This window comes from Peromyscus californicus, unplaced genomic scaffold (genome assembly GCF_007827085.1).
Source record: "Peromyscus californicus insignis strain IS unplaced genomic scaffold, ASM782708v3 Scaffold_4__1_contigs__length_199733344, whole genome shotgun sequence".
Lineage (NCBI taxonomy): Eukaryota > Metazoa > Chordata > Mammalia > Rodentia > Cricetidae > Peromyscus > Peromyscus californicus.
This window is the reverse complement of record NW_026294562.1, coordinates 126,189,379-126,214,447: the sequence shown is the minus strand read 5'-3', so window position 1 is coordinate 126,214,447 and position 25,069 is coordinate 126,189,379. Positions and strand designations below refer to the sequence as shown.

The 25,069-nt window shown below is 39.7% G+C and overlaps 1 protein-coding gene across 8 annotated transcripts in view; it reads left to right on the top strand.

Annotated features, from left to right (window-relative positions):
- Akap13 (A-kinase anchoring protein 13) overlaps positions 1-25,069 on the top strand; it is a 301,501-nt gene that overhangs the window by 158,046 nt on the left and 118,386 nt on the right. For all 8 annotated transcript variants that reach the window (XM_052761654.1, XM_052761652.1, XM_052761653.1 and 5 more), the window contains exon 8: positions 1,365-1,492. In XM_052761654.1, the coding sequence (XP_052617614.1) occupies positions 1,365-1,492 (128 nt within the window). The remainder of the gene's footprint in view (positions 1-1,364; positions 1,493-25,069) is intronic.

Here is a 25,069-nt window from a genome sequence, read left to right as displayed (position 1 = left end):
TTCCCATTGATTGCATATAGGAAAGGTGAGGTTATGCTAAAAATCACATTCCTCGGTAAAATAAAAACCATATCCCCCTTCACACACACAGTTTCTCTCTCTCTCTCTCTCTCTCTCTCTCTCTCTCTCTCTCTCTCTCTCTCTCTCTCAGAAAAGGTTTTCTTCGAGGGTTTTTTGTAAAGGGGATTACTTCAATTTTTTTTTTTCTTAATGAAACTTGATTGTATGAAAGCTAACAGATTTTAGTTCTCTGGACAAGCAAACTTGGCTACCTATTTTAAATTGCTAGTAAGATTGTATAATTATAAAAGAAAAGACAGTAGAAAGAATTATGAATGTTCTTTTGTTAGAGATGTGACTTTCCCAATCAAAAATCTTCTAGAGGGTCAGGCAATGCTGTTATTGTGAATGTATCTTAATGTGATTTATTCTTTGATGAGAGCAACCTCAGTCTTTTAGATGGGGATTGCTTTTATTGCCAGAGTAGTAGCATTGGGAGATTATTAACAACCACATGGAAATGAGGCAGACTTTCCATTTATATTTGGAAAATGAAGGTAAATTTTGGCTATTCAATCAGCTATTTCCTCTTTAAAGAAATGTCAGAAGTCTAAATTTGCCTTAAACATCATTATCATCACTTCCTGCTTTTGCTTGACCATGTGGTGGCCCAGTAAGAGAAACTATTATTGTTGGGTCTGTTGAGAGCACGGTCAGTATAGGGACAGACTATTTAATACTGAAACAACAACAGAAAAATTAAAAAAGCTTTTTTTTCAGAAGGAAAAGAGTGTCTGATTCTTTACTATATTTTGCTTTTGGAAGAAATAATAGTTTAAAAACATAATTTACTGAAATTATCCAGTCTTACTAATTAAATTGACAGTATAGACCAGGGTCTATAATATATTTTTTTAAGTGATTCTCATCCCAGAAGCTCATTCTCATTTCAGTGGCTTTCCATTTTATCTGTACAAATATATTTTGCTATAATGGTGTCTAAAATGTGCTGCCTTATTTCAGATATTAGTCTGTACCCTTTTAGTTTATGAGTTTACTACTGACACACGAGTTTTCATAGCTTTTCATGAAAAGTCATTAATGAAATGGACACTTAGTAGACATCGAGTTGAAACTCCTTTAGCTCTAAATTCATTTAAAAACTGGGAACCGGTCACAGAACCATGTGATTAGTAGCAGCTCAGTGTGGAGTCATAAATGGCACCAGCTCCTGCCATTTCATGGAAAACCAAACACAACAGATGAAACCTGGAGTTTGTTGTGTAAATACTAAAGCACATAGGAACCTTTTTTTTTTTTTTTTTAATCAAGTGCACTCTCTGAATAACCCATATTCTCTTCAGAAATGCCAGACACTAAAGCTGAAGATGAAGTGGATTTTCTGAGTAAAACCAGAGCTCCTTCTGAGGAGGAGGCTGTCGGAAATGGAACTACCACACCCAAGACGAAGCAAGGCCCTGGGACCCAGGCGGTAAGTGGTATCTGCAGGCCTGTGTGGACCGAGTGTTGCAGCTTGCTCTGCTTTTGTGACCTCTAGCCTCCGTTTTTGCAATAGGATGGCATATATCTGTGGTTTTTTTCCTTCCTTTCTTGTTTGCTTTTGAACTGAAGGATATGTTTTTCTTAAACTTGTGTTGGTGCCATCAAAGCTCTGGAATTGTCTCCCCTACATGAGTCCTTTGGAGATGACAGTGAAAACATTTTTCCTATGAGCACAAGGCTTTGAAACTGTCGGCACATTTACGGTGACACAGCAAGAATGTACACCAAAGGGCATCCGTGCGCCTCATCAAACGTGGCTTGTTCTTTATGTCTTCATGGTGAAGGGCACCATAAAGTGTCTAAGATATGAAGAATGTCAGTGTAAGCCAAGAAGAAAGTTGAGTAAATATGTCCTTAGCAGCTTCATGAGGATTCATACATTAGCAAATCCACCATTCAAAGAAAATATGCTTGGTACCCTCTTTATATTTGTAGAATTGTATACCCACCACTGCCCGTATTTTATTTTTCAAGATTTATTCACGTGTATGTTTGTTTTGCTTGCAAGTATGTCTGTGTACCATGTGTGTGCAGTGCCCAGAGACCCCAGAAGAGGGCTTCAGAAGGGCAGTCAGTGCTTTTAACCACTGGGCCTTCTATCCAGCCTGACTGTTTATGTTCTTGTGACATCATCATCTCAAAAACCTCATGTTCACTGGTAGCCTGCCCTGCCTTTCTCCCTTCCACTGACCTACTGGTTGTCAGGAATCTAATTTCTCTTTCTATGCATTTGACTTTCATGAACTTCATATAAATGGAATTATAGAGCATGTGCTCATGCGCCGGCTCTAGTGACTTAGCATAGTATTTTGAAGTTTTATTCATGTTGCATCATTGATTATTACCAGGTAGTATTTCATTGTAAAGATGTACCATGGTAAATAAGGTATGTATTTTGGAATGCTTTATGTTTGGGCTGTTAGAAATCATACGGCTTTTGTGGACACACACATTATGTAGACATGTTTTTGTGTACCTACCAGTGAAATTGTTGGGCCAGATAGTCATTCCAAATTTAATATTCAGAATTTTAAAAAATGATTATTTTAATTATTGGAAGAGGGGTCTGTGAGCATGAGTGCAGATACCTCTGGAGGCCAGAAGAGTGTGTAAGATCCCTTGGAGCTAGAGTGATCTGGATGCTGTATGTGGTACTTGGTTCCTCTGGAAGAACAGCATATGCTCCTAACCACCGAGCATCTCTTCAGCTCCTTCAGTGGGTTTTAAAAAACATTTTCTTCTGATTAAAGTTAATAACTTGCAGATCAAGGAAACTTGCTGAGAAGACCTTGTATTCTGTGCTTTGAATTTTGTGCTAGCCAAAGACAGGCTTTTAGAACTCTGACCAACAAGTTAATGTGCTCATGTACACTGCCCTTAGAAAGCCAGTGTGGCCGGGCGGTGGTGGCGCACGCCTTTAATCCCAGCACTTGGGAGGCAGAGGCAGGCGGATCTTTGTGAGTTCGAGGCCAGCCTGGTCTAGAGAGCGAGTTCCAGGAAAGGCACAAAGCTGCACAGAGAAACCCTGTCTCGAAAAACCTAAAAAAAAAAAAAAGAAAAGAAAGCCAGTGTGCCTTGGCTAGACCTGACAGAGTATTATTTTTGCCTTTCAAAGGCCAGAGTGGCATTTTCATTAAAATTACCACAGTATGTAAACAGAACTGTACCACCAAAGTGCTTGACGTTATGAGATGATAATGAAGCCTCATTTTATTGGAGTACAGTCGTAAGAAGGTGCTGGCCGTGCAACCCACCCCTCGTTGCAGATAATGTTCATGCCTGGGTGTTTACTTGTATAGCAAGCATTTTTCAGATAAATGTTGCTTTTGCCCCCCAGGGAAGAAACGAGAATATATGATTTGTGGGTGCATGTATCTTTGTTCCAGAAGCCCCTCAGAAGGGGAAGGAGCAAACTCAAGTCCTTGAACTTAGTGCCTCTAGTTTGGTTTGATTTGTTCTATCCCAGTTCTTCTCTTGTTTCTTTCTGTAGTTTTAGGAGTTGAAAGAAAGAATACACTTCTGGTTGCTCAGCATACCTCATTTTCCTGAAAAGGAGTAGAGCCTAGAAGAATCATGTGACTAGCATCAGAAGCAGGTGGAATCTGGGGCTAGTCATTAATTTAGGATGGAGGGAATCTCTTACCTTGTATTTTGTGTCCATTTCTACCTGGTGCAGAAAACATATACCAATACAATTTTCAGTTCGTGAAAATTTTTCAGGTGTAAAGGAAGTTTTTGTGTTAGCAGCATTATTAAAATGATGGAAATCTGACCACCGCTCCCCTCTCCCCTTAGTGTCGTGCCCAGACTTGCTCTCTCTGCTGTGAACTGAAAGGAAAACCCATGGACACAGGCGTCAACATTCTCTGTGTCTTACTTTCTTTTCCAATTTAACTCTTCTCTTTTTATCCATTAACTATATTTTCACTGTGTCAGAAGAGAACAGAGGTCTATAGAAAAGTTTTAGTCTCTGTAGGACATATGTCATATATAGTCTTTGCCTTAGCTTGTCGCCTTTGCTCTCACAGTTGGAAAGCAACAGTAGATGGAATGTTTCTGTGCTTTAGTGAACCCTTGTTTTAGACACTGAATTTTGAATTCCATATGATGTTCACAGCATTAAATATTTTTGCTTTAAATTTTTCCAGGCATTAAAAAATAGAAAAATCTACTCTTAGACTGTTTTTCAAGGACTATACAAAACCAGTAGTAGGCTACTGGCAAGTAGTGTGTAAACTTCTGGCAAAAAGAGTACTGTGTACCAGTGAAAGTTGAGCAAGCAAGCAAGTGGATTTGTTTTTCCATTCCCTTCTGTCTTCTCGATTTTCCTTTTAAAAAATGTTAAGTTGAGCATGGGACTATACCCATGTAATCCTGGTACTTGGGAAGCTGAGGCAGGGGAATTGCCATGAATTCAAGGCCAGCCTGGGCTCTGTATATCAAGACTTAGTTTTAAAACAACATCAACAACAAAAAAAATGTTCTCTTGTATAACCTCTAATTACTACACTGTAAATTGGGTAAGAGAGCTCAGTTCTGTCTGAGCTAGATGTTTGGCTTAGCCTCTGTTTAATTCAATTTTCTCATCTCTGTTCATCATCTTAGCCTTAACGTTCTAGTGTCTCTATTTAGGAAAAGGTTGACTGAGTTTGTGATTGTAGTTGGGGGTGGAGTGGCATTTGTTTAATGTTATTTAATCCAAACTTTCTGACACATGCCCAGGCTTTGTTTTAACCTTGGGAATAGGCCAGTCATTGCTTCATTGAATTATTGCTTCATTGACTCATTCTATTCCAAGTAGAAAACAGAACAAATGCGTTTGTCTGATGACCTGCAAGACTAGAATGATAGGGAATTTGTGGCAGTTTACTAATAAGTATAAATACAGAATCCATTTGAAGAGAAACCTGTGGTTGATTTCCTGTTTTCTTAGTCCAGGTGATCTGATGCTTGGTGTGCCAACCAAGCTGTTCATATTTCTTACTCCTTAAGACTACTTAGCATGTGCTAGAAGTCCAACTTTAGAGAATAAGTGCTTTAAAATCATGGTACATACAGGAATTAGGCAATATTAAATTTGATGTTCCATGATAGTCTCAGGAAAAACTTGAATGTTAAGTGCCACAAAGTTCTGCAAATCTCTAGGTTGATAATTGTTTACAATCCAGGAGGCAAAGTTGTGAATATACTTATAAGGTTCCCTCACATATAGCACTTATGATTGTGATTTGTTAAGTATTGCCAAAGTCTTATTAGCAGTTAGAACTCAGTACTAAACATTGATTCCTCTTACATATTTGTCTAATTTCAGGGGTCTCTAGATTGTCTTCTGGGGCCTTTTCACCCTTGGGGGTGGAGAGGGATGCTCAGAAATGTCTGGCATACAAGTACAGCCCCAGTTGAACATTACTCTTATTGCTTAATAACTTCAGATTCTGATGTCCTATCATTGAAATAAGGAGTAGACAAGGATTCAGGCTCTGTTTCTACCTACTCAGCTTACATAATAAAAGCTTTGGGAATAGCATCATACAATAATTTAAGTTGGGAAATGTGGGTTTATTTCTGAGACCTTGAAAATTTGAAAAGACTGTACAGATTATGGAACATCTTCACTTTATAGAAATGATTCAGGGTAATTAAATACCTTGTTTCACCATTAGTTAAACTGTCATCTGGGTTGTAACCCAAGCTTGTGCTGTTGAATGTTTCTGTTATACTGTTGTTCTTTCCTAAAGAGTCGCCCTAAAGGTATTCACTTGGTTTAGGGTGAGTTTTCCTCTTTAAGACAAGTGTCCCTAAATGGTTCTTTTTTACATACTTCGAGTCTAACCTATTACATTAACTCTTTATGCTTTCTGTTACAAAAGGAGAAATTTCTCTTTCTGTTTAGGATCAAAGTTGATTTATTTGGTTTTTTAATATCTTATATTCTTATTTAATTTATTTAGCTGCATCTAAGTAACATCAAGATAGTATTTATCCTAATATTTTTCTAGACTTGAATTTTTTTCCCTCCATAAAGAATGGCATGAGGGGGCTGGAGAGATGGCTCAGAGGTTAAGAGCACTGACTGCTCTTCCAGAGGTCCTGAGTTCAATTCCTAGCAACCACATGGTGGCTCACAACCATCTGAAATGAGATCTGGTGCTCTCTTCTGGCCTACAGTCATACAAGTTGTACACATAATAAATAAATAAATCTTTAAAAAAAAAAAAAAGAATGGCATGAAAAGGTATTGTGCTGCATGCCAAATGGGAAGTAGGAGAGATGATATTGTGTTTGTACTTGGAGAAACGAAGCTTGGGGACCATTTACCTTGAGAGTATGAGCCACTGGAGTGACGGAAGCATTTCAGATTCCTCTTCCCTCTCCCTTTGCTGAAATCTAAAATCTCCTTGTGTAACAGTCGTCTTTTATTTGTAAGATATGGCCCAGTTCATTCAGAAAGAGCTTGCTTGACTGCAGTATCTGTTCATTGAGGGCTCTCTGAAATAATTCCTTTCCCAAACGCTCATTGCATAAGCTTATTAACCATGTGGAACAGTTAATCCAGAAAGCCAGTGTATCTTGTCAGGATGCCCGTGGGTCTAGCAGCCAGACTAGACACTCGAGAGCAAATACATCCAAGGACAACTCTAAAATCCCATATGTTGAGAATTAGGTTACTGGGAAAGTATACTTTTGTTGAACTTGTTTCCCAAATCAAGAAAGCATTTTCAATCAGAACTCCTTTTTTGTAGTTATTCACCTAGACATAAGATTAACTGAATTTCTATTCTTAGTTATTTTTACAGTATCAGCTTTAGTGTTCAAACTATGATCACTGCAGTCTTGGTCTTGGATTGCCTCCTATTAACATCATCTAGAGTTCCCTGTTCTTTTATCATTTTTAATGGGAACACAGTGTTTTCTTTCTCATCTTGAGGGGTAAGCTTTTGTTTCCACATATCCAGGAGTTGAATCAAAAACATCTCTGCTTCTTGTTGGCTCTTCATAGCCTTCATGCTCAGTTGCAAGAGGAACTAGCGTGGTTGCTGGACTACTTGATGACTTAACTAGAAGGCTAATAACACTTTCAAGATGTCTTTCCACCATACCACTCTACTAAGTTTTCAGTTTTTAAAAAGGACCTTTAAAGAATATGTCTGCCATCATATTTACATATATGTTTGTGGTCTTTTTGTCCCCCAGAAAAAAGCAAATTGGCTTCTTTCTGAGTTGCCAATAAATTTTCCCTACACACATTTGACATTTAAGGAAACCCAATTCCCTCCCCCTTAATTATTCCTTTTGGGTACAATATTATAGCCAGCATCAGCCGCAGGGAAGCTTACCCCTGAGTTTTGGGGCAACTTTCTCTAAGTCCTAAACTGGAGAATTTCCAGGAAAAATTTTCAATCACTGTTTCTGTAGATTTTCAGTATAGTTGTGGAAAAGACAGGCCACTAGAAGATCTCAGACTGGAAAACCACAATGGTAAAACTCTTGCTTTTGTGTAGAATTATCCAGAAATAACATGTATAAAGATAGGACTTAATGATCTGGCTATACATTTTCAAATATGTATATGACCTCGACTGATTTAGTTTCCCAGTCTTCATTTTCTCATGTATACTGGTCTCTGATAATCTCTAATATTTATTCTAGCTCTTAATTTTTGATCAGCATATGCTTCCAACAAAATTGGGATCAGTTCACAAGTGTTGGGGTATGTCTTGTGCATTGAACCAAAGGGCAGTCATGATGGATTTATAAAGATCAGACTTTGGTTAACAACTAAGTATTTAACTGGTCACTTTTTCCTTAAATGTTTTCCAAGTTTTTTGCTTTGGGGTCTTTAGTTATGTGACAGTCCAATGTTTTGTTTAGATTTTGAAACAGGGATTCACTCTGTACCCATGGCTGGCCTAGAACTTGGTATACAAGTGGGTCTGACCTGGAACTCAGAGGTCCAGGTGTTTTCAAGGAGTTTATGTTCATCCTCACATTGCCTCCTCTTGAGACAAAAGAAGATAGAAATCTTACCACTCTCTTTGTCCATGTCACTCAACCTCAATTTCCTTTTGTTCATCCTTCCTTCGTTAAGTTGACAAGGAAGACTAGTAGTTAATCTTAAAGAAAAGTGAATGGGGCCCAGTAAACTAAGGGTTTAGTCCCAGTTCTGTTTAGCTGAGTGACTCTGCTTATGTATGGAGAGGCTTGGTTTCCTCGGGAACATTCGGGGTTTTGATGCCTACTCAGTTATTTGCACTGACTTGGGTCAGCGTACTTCTAGCATGTAACATCGGTTATAAGCTGTAGATGATTTAGTGCCTCATTTTCAGTTAACCCAAGCATCACACCTACTGTTAAGACTGTGGATAGTGGATGTTAAAAAACCTCTTGGAAAGAAACTACCAAATTTTGCCAGGCTGTGGTAGTGATTTTTGAATGGTCGTTGGGTTTTTGTGTCACTTCAGGCTTATTCTGAAGGTGCCCAGTAATTTGTCCAGTGCTTGGTTCAATTTCTGTCCCTGAGTTCTGTATTTGGCTTCAAGTGTGCTGACATGAAAACAGCCCCTCTCCATGATCAGGCTCACGCTGTAGCAGAAACAGAGAATTACTAAGCCAACAAATAAGACCAAGTTTGAGTGCTGAAATAGAGTTCTAGGGTTATTTATTAAAAACCAACCTTTCAACACTAAATTCTTCCCTCTAAGAACATTCACTTTTAAAGACTGATGTTTAATTTTGTGTGATATGTGCTAGAAATACAGGTTTGGGTATAAACATTGTTTTTGCTGGGAACTTGGAAGAGTGATCATGAGGCGATCTTAGGAAAACTGCTTCCAATCCTAAGTTCCTATTAAACTTATTGATGTAACATAATTTAGAACTGCTTTGTTTTGTTTCTTAGATGAGAAGCTTCTCTAGTAGAAAAATTGAAAAATAATATTATTTAATATGCAGAGAAATATATACCGTTCCTCAGAGTACATATAACAACCTACAATTTGGGCAGTTATAGACTTCTCAAATTTGGTATAATATATTTGAAGAAGATGCCTAATGGTGGCTTCCTTGTTGACCATTGAAAGGTTAAATGTTTCTGTGTGGATGGAATTGTTTTAGGGGTATTGATTTCAAATCAATTTAGTCTCTGAGGCTGCCTGTGGGTTGATTCTATTTATTTTTTATAAGACAGGCACTCTTTTTTAGTCAACGTGTTATATCAGATACATCAGCATTTTAAAAGGCTAGTTATTGCTTCTGCCTTAGTGTTCATATAATCTAGTCAAAGCAAAAAAAGCATACGCAGATAGTCACAGTATGTGTAACATGTCATGTCAAATACCATTAGTGCAATGGTGAATCCCAAACAGATGTGTTTGTCTGAGGTGTAATGGTGTTTCCTGGGTAGTATACACTAGTGCAAGTGATACTGGAATTGAAAAGACCCTTTGACTGTCTGCCTGATATAGTTGACCTGCAAAAATCTGAGAATCACATAAACTCCAGAAAGAAGCCAGTTTGCAAGTAACTGATCTAGTAGGAACCCCAGGTTTAAGAAATTTGAGTAGGAAAGTCAGAAAACTACCATTTACTAGAGAAGTATGGACAATAGAAGTGTTCAGTAGTATGTGTGGGAATGTTACTGTTCCTGCTTTAGTATTTCCATTCATACAGTGAAAACTTATCTTCTCCTTACCTTTGACTTCACACACTGATACAGGCCTTCTTCCATTTTGAGCACTCCTAAAGCTGTGTCACTGCAGTTAGATAGAAACAGTTGTAAGAACATAATTTATACTGCTTACACCAATGCACATCTAGTCTTCCAAAAGATGTTAGCTGATGGGAGCTGGCGAGATAGTTCAGTGGATAAGGGCATTTGTAGCCAGAACTGCAGACCTGAGTTCCATCCCTGGGAACCCATGTGGTGAAAGGAGAGACTCAACTCCCAGAGTTCTCCTTTGACTTCCACATGGGTGCATCTGTACATACATGGGGGGGGGGTGAATAAATAGTTATATATTTTAAATAAAAGAAAACCAAATTAGCTGTTGTTGAAATACCATTAACAAACTTTATGTAGAGAATATTTTTAGAAGCACATATAAATACCCGAGCTTACACCTAGCTCAAAAACAAGATTTAGGCAAAACACATATTGTGCTGGTTTTCTTGTCTTTAGGTAGCATTCTGTTCTGGCTAAGTAGTGTGGATTGGTACCTAATGACGTTTTGAAAGACTTGTTCTGTAGTGACGTGTAATCTTGGGAAAAGTTTTGCTTTAGATGTTACTTTAAAAAAAAAAAAGATTTATTTATTTATTTATTTATTATGTATACAGTGTTCTACCTGCATGTATGCCTACAGGCCAGAAGAGGGAACCAGATCTCGTTGTAGATGGTTGTGAGCCACCCTGTGGTTGCTGGGAACTGAACTCAGGACCTCTGGAAGAGCAGCCAGTGCTCTTAACTTCTGAGCCATCTCTCCAGCCTTAGATGTTACTATTGACAGTTCCTGAAAGAAATTTCTGAAACTGTTTAACCTAATTGTAATAGGAATAATTAGAAAAAGTGTAGTTTCATAGTGGATACCTTGGAAAATATTTGAATGTATAAATAAGACTTTGAGCTTCCAGAAATTTGTGTTCGATGTATGCTTAACCTGTGTACATGTGTAAATATGCATGAATGCATATATTTCTCTTATGTAGAATCTAAGGTAACTTGAGTGTGGTGGCCCTATACCTGAAGAGCTTGTACTCAATCAAAGAAATGGGGATTAGGGGATGAACAGTAGAAAGTAATAATCATTTTATTGCCTAGGGAGACTAGTAGAAATATTTACTGTAATTGGAGACATCCTTCCTTTGATATTCTTTTTTCTTAAATAGAGCACGGAACTAAATAAAAATGTAAGTATTTAAAGATCTCTGTGTTCCAGATTCTGTAACTATAGGACTCTGAAATTCTCAAGAAATAATTGTTCTCATAGCATCTGGATGTAAGGAATTTTAGTGATCATAGGGTTATACCCTTAAAATCGACAAGGTGTGAATGAATTTGTACCCTAGAAACCTCAGAGCCCAAAGCATTGTTTGCCCAGCTAACTAGTGGTCCAACTTCTTCCTTCTGGCCTACCTTAGAATTCACCTCCTGTCACCAAAATAAACCAAGGTTTTCCAGAAACCTCCCCAGTAAAATTTCTCCAAGAACACTAATTGTTCGTTGAAGATATCCATAGATAGGTCTATCTCTACTGCTCAGTTACCCTCCTCTACCTCATTGATTCTTTTAGCCCTTGCTTCCACACCCATACTTGGAGGGAAATTATGGGAAGGCTACAGCTATATATGTCCTCTTAATCCCTTTTATGGCTACTAAGCCTTGCATCTGCTGCATTATGGCTTTAGAATACTTCTTTTTATTAAATTACCATCTGATAACAGGTCCTTGGAGGCTTATGGCTGGACCATGTGCAAATCACACTGTGGAGTGAGCTCTATACATTGGCAATTCCATCTACATTATCTTCCCAGAGTACAGTATCTTTCTTTTTACGTATGTTTGTTATACTTGCCATCCTTGAAACCTAACAGAAATAGCTAGCTACCTTGAAGGCACCATTGGTTCCAAATGAGCTGCCTGCATGAGTCATATCTGCATCATGAGTGCATAGCAGTCTGATTTGCTTACTGATGTTTTAATCAGTAAGCAGTGTGAGAAAACACCTGGTGCTTTCCATTTCCATCACTCAGGCTGTCTCCTGGTAGACCTGGACAAAGCAGAAGCGTAGGATCTCTTTCCAATACCTGTTTTCTTTTGCTGCTATGAAAATAACTTCTGAGAAATGTGCTTCGGCCAGTTTTATTTCTTACTGTGTGTTTGTAAGTGTATGTACATACACATATTAAGGGTAGAAGTTAACCTCAGATGTCATTCCTCAGACCTCATCCACTACTTCCTTCCTTCCTTCCTTCCTTCCTTCCTTCCTTCCTTCCTTCCTTCCTTCCTTCCTTCCTTCCTGCCTTCCTTTTTTCCTTCCTTCCTTCCTTCATTCGAGACAGGGACCCTCAGTAGCTTGGAGTTTATCAAGTAGGCAAGGCTGGCTGACTAGCAAACTGTAGGGATCTACCTTTCTCCAGCTCTCCAGTGCTGATATAAGAGTGTGTGCACAGCTGGGTTTTTTTGATGTTTGTTTTTGTTTTTCTTTTTCATTAAAACATGAGCTTCCCCAGTGCATGCGCGTGAGCGCACACGTACACACACACACATACACACACTCACTCACTTCAAACAAGCACAAGCAAACATGAGTTCTGGGGTATTAGACTCACATCTTGATGTAAAAAGCACTTTACCTAATGATTTATCTCTCTCAACCCAGTCTGCTCTATTTTGACGTCATTAATTTGTTTATTAACTATCCTTCCGTCTGCTGTATTTTGATCTTCTCCTGAACCATCTAAAGGCCAATGTCTTTTTAAGTAAAGTGAGAGGGTTGGCCTTTAGTCACTCCTGGCCTTTGGAGATTGGACCAGGGCCTGGGCCATTCTGGGGACAGAGAGTGATGATGAGAAGCCCCAGTGCGCAGTCTCTACTTGAAGGCAGAAATATTATTTTAAAGACCTTATGGTTATTTTTTTCTTATTCTACTCTTGCAAGGCCAGAGGTTATGGAAAGCCCTAGGACATCACATTGGTAGTTGGGAAGAGAGAAAACACACACACACACACACACACACACACACGAGTCCTTCACTTTAGACACTTAGAATGAAATTACAACAATAAATTGTAATGTCGGAGTATGTCCCTTCATTTAAGGGATGGTGCTGTTGTGAAGTTACCAAATTTGCCTTTTACAAATCTCCACTGCTGTGTGTGCTGAACGTTGTAATAGAAACCAGATTCTACCAAAAATGGGTAAAGTGAGTTTGGACAGTCACTCAAGATGGTTTGCTGGGAGAAACAAATGAATGAGGTACTGACATGGGCCAGGTGGATCTGAATTGTCTTTTGTTTAGATCTGGCTCTACCATGCCCCTCCTACTTCTTGAATTATGCTGTCAGACAGTAAGTAGAATTCTGGGGAAATGTTTCAATCAGGATTTTCCTTGTTGACAACATTGCTTTTCTTGAAATAGGGAGTCAGTGTTTTTATTACAATTCTAAAACATGATGTATGTGTCATGTATTTCATTTTTGTTTTCGTTTTGCCATGGAGCAGTTCCTGTCCATAATGTCTATGTGCATAACACAATAGGCTGTGTTCCTTCTTAGGAGTCATTAGATTTCCCTAATAGGATGATGGAAATGGGTATTGGAGCTCTGGCCATCCTCTCATTAGTGCTGAACCCTGGTGCTGTGTCTGCTTCACATCAAGCCCACTGAATTGATTTTCTTCTCTGAGACTGTGCTTTCTTCTTGGAGTCAAGAAAGGGATGAAATAGTTACTTGGCCCTTTTACAGTTGCTGTTGCAGCTGAATCCATGTAAAGGAATACCCTGCAGTGAGGGGAGGGATGTATGTATGTTACAATTAAGGCTGTGATCTATAGATTTTTGGCTTTGGCCCACCCTTACCCCTCTCCCACAACCCGTTAGGTTCCTGTGAAATCACCAGAGATGTTTGCCATTGGTGAGGTACGATGGGACACACCCTTAATCAAAAGTGTTAAGAATGATGGCTGTCAACTGCTGCTTAGTGTCAGAGTTGCCCTTGCTTGCTTTGGTCTCATACTGGGAGATACTGGTATTTTTATCTGGCTTTAGGGCAGGTGGTTAGAGTGGGTGAAATAAGTAAACTCATCAGTGCCTTAACATACCCAACTTTTGTTTTATTGCTTATGAGAACCTATACTGCCATATGCCTGTCTCTTGGCATGACATTGAGAAGGAGCCAAAGGTTAAGTAAATTAATGCAGATCCTTTAATGTTAAGACTGACCTCCAGGTCAGTCTTGCTGGTGTGTGTGTGTGTGTGTGTGTGTGTGTGTGTGTGTGTGTGTGTGTGTGTGTGTGTGTGTGTGTGTGTGTGTGCGCGCGCGCGTGCTCTTGGGGAGGGTGTTAAGATAGGGTCTCACATAGCCTAGCTGGGGCTGGCCTGAAACTTGATCTGCAGGTGAGAATGATATTGAGCTTTGGAGTCTCCTGTTTGTACTGGAATTACAGATCTGCATTTCCGAGCTCCGCTGAGCTAGTCTTGCTGTTCTTTTAGCCCTGAACTCTTCCCTACAGGTTATTTGATACCTCTCTGCAGAAGCTGACTGATGTGAAAAGCTACCTTGATTCTTCTTTTAAGTTCTTCTAGATTAGTCAGTAGGAGCCTATAGGAATAGGAAGGAAAGGAGCAAAAAACGGAAGGGGAAAAGGGAGCAATTAATGTGAGGACGGGAAAGAGGAAGTAACTGAATTTACCTTACCGTGCAGTATCTGAGGCTGACTGCATTCCACAGGTGTAAGATGGGAACTGCCCAGGAATGATGTGGATTGTTTAACCTGAGGGCTCAGCAAGCTCTCTGTAGGTTTTTGTTTTTTTACAGTTTCATACAGTCTATCACCCCAGCAGAGAACGGGCATGGGAATGGTGCACTTATAAAAAGAAGAAAGACTAGTGAACTGTTCCTCTGAACAGCATTTACCATATAGCCAGCTAGTGCAGTGTAATAAAGAGTTAACCGCAAAACTCTGCGGTTTAAAGTGGCAGTCAGCAAATACCTTCAAAGCTAGCCTATTGTAAGACACACACAATGAGTAAATTCAGCAGCTGTTGCTAGGTGGGGGAGCTGTTGGGCCATCTCTGTAATAGAACTGTAAATATTGACGTACATTTTCACAGAATAGGTGTTCATTTTGACTGTTCTTTATTTAAAATAAGTATTTTTATTGATTCTTTGAGAATTTCATTCAATGTATTTTGATCATATTCACCCTTACTCCTCCCGTTAATTCCTTCCATTCTTTTTAGTAAATAATAACTTTTGGCAGATGCATGCCATTAATTTTTAATTTAGCAAAAATAATTGTTTGCTAGGAGTGTGTGTGTATGTGTGTGTGTGTACATATACACATACACACATACATATATATATATTTCCCTCTACTTCCTCATCCCCTGTAAATACTGTTCCTGGTAACTGTAGCGGAGAATAAGAACTGAGTTTTGTCTGACAGAGAAAGCTTTATGGAACATATGCTGTAATTTTACCTTCCATTCTTTACCACTGTGACTTGTAGCCATGTACCTTCACCAGGATTAAATATTAAGACCATCTTATTAAACAAAACAACTTCTACTCTAGAAAATGTGACGAGTGCATCTGGTAAGTTTCGTGTAGTTAGCAAATAACTGGAGGCTCCTACTTAGAAGTTTGTTATGCTTCTAAGTTGTTTGGTTTCTTTAAATGCAGAACAAAATCCATTGTGTATGTGTGTGTGTGTGTGTGTGTGTGTGTGTGTGTGTGTGTGTGTGTGTGTGTACGCACATCTGTGTTTGAATATCTGCATATTCTTAATGCATGCATATAGAGGCCAGGAGTTAATGTCATATGTCTGTCTGATCACTTTCCACTTTTTTAATTTTTTTTTTACATTTATTTACTTTGTATGTATATTTTTTAATAAAACAAATAATAATGAAATAGTGTCCATGTGCCATTGCATGTGGAGGTCAGAGGACAACTTATAGAATTGAACACAGTTTTTTGGCATGCACTCTTGCCAGCTAATCAGATGCTTCTGCTTTATTGAGTTCACTGGTTCTGTTGCACTGTCTGGTCAGTCAGTTCCAGACATGTCCCTGTCCCTGTCCCTGCCATCATAACACACACACACACACACACACACACACACACACACACCACACATACACACACACACACACACACACACACACACACACACACACACACACACAGTTTATGGCTACAATTATCCCTCAGTCAGCATGGTCTGAAAATTTTAAATGGCAAATTCAAGGAATCAACACACCTTGTAAGTTTTAAATTTGTATACTATTCAGAGGAGTTTGGTAAGTTTTCATGCTATCTTGCTTCTTCCCACCCAAAATCTGAATTATCCTTTGTCTTATATGTCCATGCTTTAGGCTACCCACCCATGATTCACTTAGTAGCCATCTGTGTTATCTGATAACCAATAATTTACTCGTAATGGCCCCAAAGTAAACAGACTAACTCGGGTAACATGGGGCGACACTACAAGACAGATAGAAAAAGGCATAGGATATATAGCACTTGGAACTGCCTGTCATTCCAGCCATTCACAGGAGATATTGTAGCATACCCCTCATGGATAAAAGGGAGCCACCACTGTATTTATCTACGCAGGAATCATTTATTGAATGCTAAGAAATTCAAGTAAATGGAGTAAGTGATGTATGATTTCAAGAGACTTGTAAAATGAACTCATGCAACTTTGATCATAGATGGATGGGTGCTTTGATAGCAAGTTTTAATTGTTAACTTGACAAAATATAGAGTCACTTGGGGATAGAATGTGTCTCATGAGGGATGATCTATCTTGGGCTGGCCTGTCTACACGTCTGTGGTGGGTGGTCTTAATGAGTAAATTAATGTAGAGAAGAACCAGTCCACTGTGGGCAGCAGCATTCCCTATGCACTGTGTAAGAGTGGAGAAATGAAAGTGAGCACAAGAATGTAAGCAAGTGGGCATGTGTGTACTTCTTTTTCTCCATTCTTGACTGTGGATGCAGTATGACTAGTTGATGTTTCTCTCTTGACTTCCCCATGATACTAGACTGTAGCCTGGAATTGTAAGCTGTAATAAAGCCCCCTTTCTCCTGAGTTGCTTTTTGTCAGGATATTTTATCACAGCAACAGAAACAAAACTAGGACATGTGCTGTACAAGTTTAACAGTCAGAGGAAGGACGAGCTGTGTCTTTTCACCCCAGGTGTTTGATGTATGTTATGGATGTGATGGACTTTGAAGGAGACTTAAATGTGTCACCTTTACGTACACAGGGAAGATATGGCTGTATTACGGGCATGTAGGTGGCATCCAGATGTAAAATCTAGTATGAGAGGAGGTTGACCTGTATGACTGCAGTTTAGAAGACTTGGAAGTAGAGGTGAGGGGAAAGGCCAGAAAGATAATTACAGTGATAGGCGTCTCTCCCAGACTCAAACTCTTTAGAGCCAAATGCCCTTTATCCCAGTGGGTCACACTGATATTTAGTCTTCTGGATAGGGGTTGTTGCAGGGACATTTTAAGTTCAGTCCAAATTAGGCTCTTGGAGGTTGGCCAGGAAATAAACTATAAATATCTATCATTTCTTCTTTCCCTTTGCTTTGGATGAAAAGGCTTTTTTTTTTTTAAAGCTTAACTCTTTCATCAATGTTGTCAGTTTTGCCCTAACTTCTTGAAAAAACACATCTTACTAAACAGATGCCCTAGAACTTCTGCTCACTACTTATCTTCTCCAGTTATCAGGGTTGACTTTTTTCTTTTTTTTTAAGACGGGGTCTTACTATATAGCCCTAGCTGTCCTGGGATTCACCATGAAGACCAGGATAGCCTGGAACTCACAGATCCATCCACCTGCCCTGCTACTCAAGTGCTGGGATTCAAGTTCTGCACTAACACACCCTGAAGAAACACCCCCTCTGCTCTCTTATACCATGGTTTAAAACCTATCCACTGAGAGGGGGATGGTCTGATTTCAGCAGAGATGTTTATCAGTCAGCATTCTCTAAAGGAACAGAACAGATAGAATGGACACAAACGCACATATGGAATTTATTAGAGTGATTTACAAGCTGTGGTCCGAGTAAGTCTAACTATGGCTGTCTCTTGATGGAAAGGCCAAGGATCCGGTAGTTGTTCAGTCCACAAGACTGGATACCTCAGCATTCCCAGTCCGGTTCTGGAGTCCCAAAGAAGTCCTAGAGAGCTGTTGGTCTGCAGACTATATTGGAATTCTAAAGAAGTAGGTTCTGACACCTCAGCAGCAGGACAGATGAACTTGCCAGTGAGAGTGAGCACAAGCTGGCAAAAGCTTCCTTCTTCCATGTCCTTTGTGTGGGCTGCCACCAGAAGGTGTGACAGGATTTAGGGTTGATCTTGACTTCAAATGATCTGGATTTAGAGAGGGTCTTCCACCTCAAATTATCCAACCAAGAAAAATAACTTTGCTTGGTTTTAGTTCATTTAAGATGTGGTCAGGTAAACAGCCAAGATTTAGCCATTACTGATGTTTTGTTCTTTCGATTCTAATTTGTTAGAATTTATCATTAGTTGATTTTAGCACATGTCTCCTTGTAGACTGGCTTATTGTTATATGTATACAAACCCGTAACTATGTAAGTACAACCTGCTGAGTCAGCTTAGTGTTCCTCGTATGTATGTGATTTCAGAGCTGACCCCTCGGTATTTGGTAACTATTTAGGGGGCTCTCTCTAAGCAGTTGTTAATTGCCCATAGCTCTTCATCTAAAGTTGGAGTCCCATGAAATTTCTTCCATCCACCTTAACATGTCAGTCTGTGTTTTCATGTTGCAGTATTTTTTTTTAGGTGACATGTTGTTGATACTTTATGAGTTCAGCTTTCCTGTCACAAGACCTACTCTCTCAGTAGACTTTCTGGTCCTCAGGCTCTTACACAGTGTTCCCTGAGTCTTGGGTGTGCAGCTGTCTTATAGATGTTTTGATTGGAGTTAGGCACCCCATGGCCAGTTGTTCTCTGTATTTTGACCAGTTGTAGCTTTCTATAATGGTCTCCATCTGCTGCAAAAAGAAGTTTCTTTGATGCCCAGTGAGAGCTACACGTATCCGAGGGTCTAAGAGTAAGTATTTAGAATGCAGTTGGGAATATATTGACTTAAGAAAGTGACAATAGGCGGTTACTGTCTAAGATCTATGACCTCACTAGCCCTGGGTAAGCTGGCTCGGTTTCTAGTACCAGGAATGCTTTCTCTCCTTCTTGTTGAGCTGGCCTTAAGTCCAGCTAGACAGCTGTTGGCCAAGATGGAAGTGCCTTGCTGGTCATGGTCATGGATCCTAAGCGCCACAGCTGGGCAGGACTGTTGATTGCTTTCCTCCTTGGCCCCTTTGATGGTATCTCCCAGCACTGGGAACGCTGGTCCATGGGGAGTAGGCTCTCAGGTCAGTTCCAGCAGAGAATCAGGGTCTCCTTTGTTTGTTTGTTTGGGGGGATACATGAATGCCAACGTGAACCTGACAGTGAAGTCATCCAGTGTGTTTTTGTGTCATTTTTCCCATGGAGGACTTTTCTTTTTGCTTTGTGTTTTGGACCTTGATAAAAAGAGCAAGCTGTCCTTCTGCACTTTGGAAAGCATGACTGTACTGTGGTGTGTTTGTCTGGAGTGAGGAAAGTCTTCCATGGGAAGCTGAATCATTTCTTGGCTTCTCTTACGGAATGACTGTACCAGAGTTATTCCTTCTTGCTGTGAGGAGAAAAATCAGAAGAATAAGTCATTTCCTAAAGAAATACATAGTGATTTTATATGAGATTCAGTTTTTCCTAAACTTAGAGTTATTTTGAATTTTTTATTTTGGGGGGAAGGATTGTCTGTCCAGGATTTATCCTCTTAAATTTAAACTTTTCATTTGTTTATGCTAGCACTGATGTTCTTGTTCTCTCTGTCTCTGTCTCTCTCTCTCTGTGTGTGTGTGTGTGTGTGTGTGTGTGTGTGTGTGTGTGTGTGTGTGTGTGTGTGTGTGGTGTAGACCCACAAGCTTCTGCACATTCTCCTTTCCACACCAGGATTCCATGGGGACTCTGATGCTTGCACTCACTCCCATGACTAGCTTTTACATAGATTCTAGGGATCCAGACTCAGGTTGTCCAGCTTGCAAGGCAAGTGCTTTTACCCACTGAGCCATCTTTCCAGCCCCAGCCTGGCTTTTTTTTTTTCTTCCCATTGTGTGTTTACTGAATTTCATCATCTAGTAAGTGAGCCTTAGGATTATGATATAGTAGTGAACAAAGACATAATCTGACACTATCTGGCCTTTGTGTCTTACAGTGCATTTAATTTAGAGAGAAAAATTAAAGAAATGGCTGTTGCTTTTGAAGCACTCATCTTTTACTTCAAGCCAGATCAGACAGGTAGCACCCGTGATTATAGGGGAAGCCACTATAGAGCCAGGGTTAGCGTTCTAAGAGCCATAGTACTTCAAAGACGAGCTGTAGGAATGGCTAACTGTAGATAAAGAGCCGAGTTAGTAATGGGGTTTGAGAGGTAGATTTTGGTAAAGGTAAACAGAAAAAGGAGAGAATCCTAGAAGTTAAAATGAGCTGGGGAATTAAAGTTGGGTGAACCACATCATGATTTTGGAACTTGGAGACAACAGCCTTTTGTACTCTTACCTTGAAGAATAGTGGGAAATGAGGTGCAGTAAAGAACGTGGAGCTGTATGAGATTTGGACAAGTATGATTAGACTGAATGAAGCTGAAAACTTTTCTTCGTTCTCAATTAAAGCACAAATTAAATCACTTCTGCTGAAAAACCTTCACTGGCACCATATGCTTCCATGGTATAGGCTCATAGTATTCCATTATGAGTCAAATACATGTGACTAGATGTCTCTTAGTCAGTGTTCTGCTGCTGTGAAGAGACACTATGACCATGGCAACTCTTCTAAAGGAAAGCATTTAATCAGGCCTGGCTTACAGTTCAGAGGTTTAGTCCATTATCGTCATGGCGGGAAGCATGGTGGCATGCATGAGACATGGTGCTGGAGAGTAGCTGAGAGTTCTACATCCATATTCGCAGGCTACAGGCAGAGAAAGTCACTGGGCCTGGCTTGAACATTTCAAACCCCAAAGCCCACCCCCAGTGACACACTTCCTCCAAGAAGGCCACAACTTCTAATAGTTCCACTCCCTGGTAACCAAGCATTCAAATCTGTGAGCCTATGGGGGCCGTTCTTATTCAACTCATCACAGTAGACATCTTGGTTCTCATTTCCTATTGACACTCATTAACACCTGTACCTTCACTCACACTGTTAATGTGTAGTGTATGTCTTCTTGCTCCCAGTTTTTCTTTCTTATGTTTGACTCTCATCTTTATGAGACTGTTTTCTTTTTTTCTTTCTTTCTTTTTTAATCCTGGCGTGATCAGACACCGGACGGCCTGGGAACTGAACATGGGTCCTCTGGAGCATCAGTCAGTGTTCTTAACTGCTGAGCCACCTCTCTCCTCATGAGACTGTTTTCTAATCAAAGCTCTTCATTTATTTTGCTGAAATTCTACTATTCATTGGTACTACCTACCTCTATAGTTTTGTTTTTATTTTGTGCAATTACTACTATGATAACTTTTGAAGACCCAGAAATCTTACATATTTCTATGTCTCTCATAACACCTATAAAGCAACTCACCTACAAGGAAATGTTTTTTGAATGGATAAAACAATTTAAGCCATTGTTCATTACATGTCAGTTCCTTTTCCCTTATTGGTTTTGTTGTATATAATGGTATCTGTTCCTCCCATGGATGATCATATGGAAGAGGGAAGTTCTTATTGGCTCCTTCCTTTTTCCATTTCACTGCTGAGTACTCTTGGTGTGCCATGCCTTTTGCTAGCTAGTATAAAATCTCTGTCTGTGCTCCCAGCCAGTGTACGCTCAAGCGTTTCCTTTGCTTCTGCACGTCAGAGTTGCTTTGACAGGATTGAAGGGCATTGTTGCACCTGTAGCATAGTGAGCACTTCATACTTTTTCCTTTTCCTCTGTTGTGCTTTATTGAAGTCCCGAGTAAACTACCAAGACCACAGTCCTACGGCAGCCAGCGTGTAAGGGTTTGTCCGAGCTTTCTTCGAAGGGAAAGATACCCTAAGAAAAGACCAGCAAGTTTAGTGTATTATTTCAAGAGGCAGAACTTGAATTTTCATTCCTAGAACATTTAAATCTAACCCCATAGCTGTACCAAAGAATATATGTAATATGTTTGCATCTGAAATGCCCCTCTCCCCAAAGGTTTAATATAACTTGTTCCCTAGCTTGTGGTGATAGTTTTTTTTAAATTAATATTTAAAACAGTTCTAATGTGTAAACCAGGCTGGCCTTGAGGTTGCGTCAGTCCTTCTGCCTCTACTCCTGAGTGCTGTGCCCAGTTTGCAGTGTGTTTTGAAGGCTGTGAACACCTTTAGGACAGTGGTTCTCAACCTTCCTCATGCTGCGACCCTTTAATACAGTTCCTTATGTTGTGGGGACCCCCAGCCACAAAATCATTTCATTGTTACTTCATAACTGTAGTCTTGTTACTGTTATGACTCGTAAATATCTGATAGACATGTGACTCCTGTGAAGGGGCCGTGACCCACTTGTTGAGAACCGCTGCTTTAGAGGGTGAGGACGGGCTGGCAGCATTAGGCTTTTAGGACAGGTCTTTGAAGGTTGAACCCGCTCCGCTCCGTTCCTGGTTCTGCCTGCTCTGGCTGTTTGCAGGTCCACCACTCTGTAAAACTTGCTGCCGCATACTCCTGTTCCTGCAGGTGGAGCCTTTCTGCCATGCCTTCCTCACCATGATGTATTTCTCTACTGAGTTGTGAGCCAAAACAAGCTCTTCCTCCCTTCCATTGTTTCCGTCTGGTAGTTTGGTCAGTGTGATGCAGAAGTAACTGGCATGGCCTGTGAACCATTTACACTGCAAAATCGATCTCGCTCATGTTCTTGCCTTTTCCCCCGCACTTGGCACTATTTACCATTCTTGCTCAATTTCTTATCTGTGTTTTGATTTCCAAATCTGTATACCTAATTCTTAACCATTCTCCTGAGTTCTAGACATAAGCATAAATTCCACTGCTTATCACAGCTCCTCTTGAATATCACTGTGATCTTAAACTGAACTTAGCATCTTCCTCTGCTGTCAATTCTCTCCTACTTCATGCCACCTTTGAATTCATTGCCCAGGCAGACATCTAGTCAGATATGACACTTGGTTCTCTTCGTTCTCTGGCCTTCAGTATCCAGAATCATGACATTGTTAGCAATGTTTAACCCTTAACTTCTAGTCTTGCCTCCACCCACCTGAATGTAAGGCACCGTTGTCTTTCGTCTCCTGCTGTAACAATGGAGTGGTTAGCGTTGCTAGCGCTAGTGTGATGGTGTGTTTGCAGAGACGCAGAAAACCAGTGTGGAATGCATTGGGAAGACCACTTAAAAGGTGAAGAAAGCACGCTCTTCTTGCTAGTCACACCGTAGAGGAGAAAGAAAGGGAGGATATTATTTGTGCTTATTTTCCTGAAAGCAAAGTTCATAGTTACCTAAAGCCAGATTTCTTGTCACTATTACCTTAAAGAACCATTGCTGGAAAATGAAAAAGTGGCAATAAATGTAGTTTGTGGTTGATCCAATGAGGCAGACTTTGGCATCTGGTATCAGATAAAGTTCATAACCAGACAGAGAAAGTGTCAAACAGCATAAATAGTGTCTTACTTCCCCTTCTAAATAGTAGTGTTATCCTGGATAGAGTAACACTATTGATCTAAAATGTGTTAATTATTGCAGAAAAATCAGAAATTGTACTGACTGTCCTATATTTTAAAGACCTTCGACTCAGGGTTCAGTTGAACTCTTATCTCAAGAGTGCTTACTGGGGTGAGGTGGGGGGCAATGTGGTGGTTTAGCCTTGTAAAAGTGCTTGCTCCCGAGCCTGTTGACCTGAGTTCATTCCCTAGAACCCACATGGTAGAAGTCCCCACAAGTTGTTCTCTAACTTATACTGTACACCATTGCATGTGTACACACATACACAAGAAATAAAGAAATAAGGTATTGTTAAATAGTACTTATGGGTAGTTTGGTGTACTGTCGAAGTTTTTAGTGATAGGTCTGTGTTCCTTTGCTATCCTTGTTCTTATAGTTAAAACAGATTCAAGGAAGAACTGTTTTATTAGTGACTGAATTTAGGTTTGAAATACTTGCTATGGCCAAATGATAAATTAAAACTCGTAAAATAATCTGGCACAGAAGGATGCATAGGGGCTTTACAGTAACATTATAAGATCATGGTACAGGAAAGACCTACTTAGAAAATAACTCGGACTGAAAAAAAGTGAGCTAATTTCATAATAAGCTCATCTTCTAGTGTTGTGGCAATTATACTAAACGTCAATCACTGCAGTTTCTACTGTTTTGGTAGATTTTGTTTTGACCTTTCCCATCATAAGGAGCTTAGTATGTAGAGCAAGGCAGAGTGCATCCATTTGTATAAGACACACCTGTGGGAGTCGTTGCCCAGAAAAGAAACTCTGAGGAACACAGTGATCTTCAAATGTTAGAAATGCTGCCATAAGAGACAGCTGTTTGTTACAGAGGCAAGAAAAGTAGGGTGGGAATATTCAGGTCCTCGTTTGCAGAATCCGACCATGATGGTCATCAGCATCCAGACTGATTGTGGTCTGCATATGAGATGTGTTCATTCTAATGCTTGAAAGATATTTCCTTAATGAGAAACTTAAAACTGAAATGTGTTAAATAAAATGCTGATAAACCAAATCTGTTTAAAACAAGGATGTAAAATGAATCAAATTATTGCTGTTTTTATTCTAAAAATAAAATCTGTTCTTGTCATTTTGCATTTACTTAGAATCAGCTATACTAATGTGATGAGAAATGAGAAATTTTAATTTATGCTTTCTCTATTTTCATTTTAGTTCTTTTTGATTTCTGGAACTTCTCAAATGACATTTACTTTTGTCTTGGAAACCAAGAATACATACAGATAGGGATTAATGCAAACTGATTAACTGTGTGATATTGTACAACTGATTTAAACTCTGGATGCTATAACTCATCTGTAAAGTAGGAATTAATACTTCTCTTTGTAGTCTTTCTACCTCCTTCCTTCCTCCCCCTCTCCTTCCTTCTTTCCCCTTGTCTTTCCTGTCTTCCTGATTTTCCTGTTGAAGATTTTTTTTTTTAACTGTGTTGCCAAGCTCACCTTGAAATCCTGGCCTTAATGGTTCCTTCTGCCTCTGCCTCCAGAATAGGTGAAGTCACAGATGTC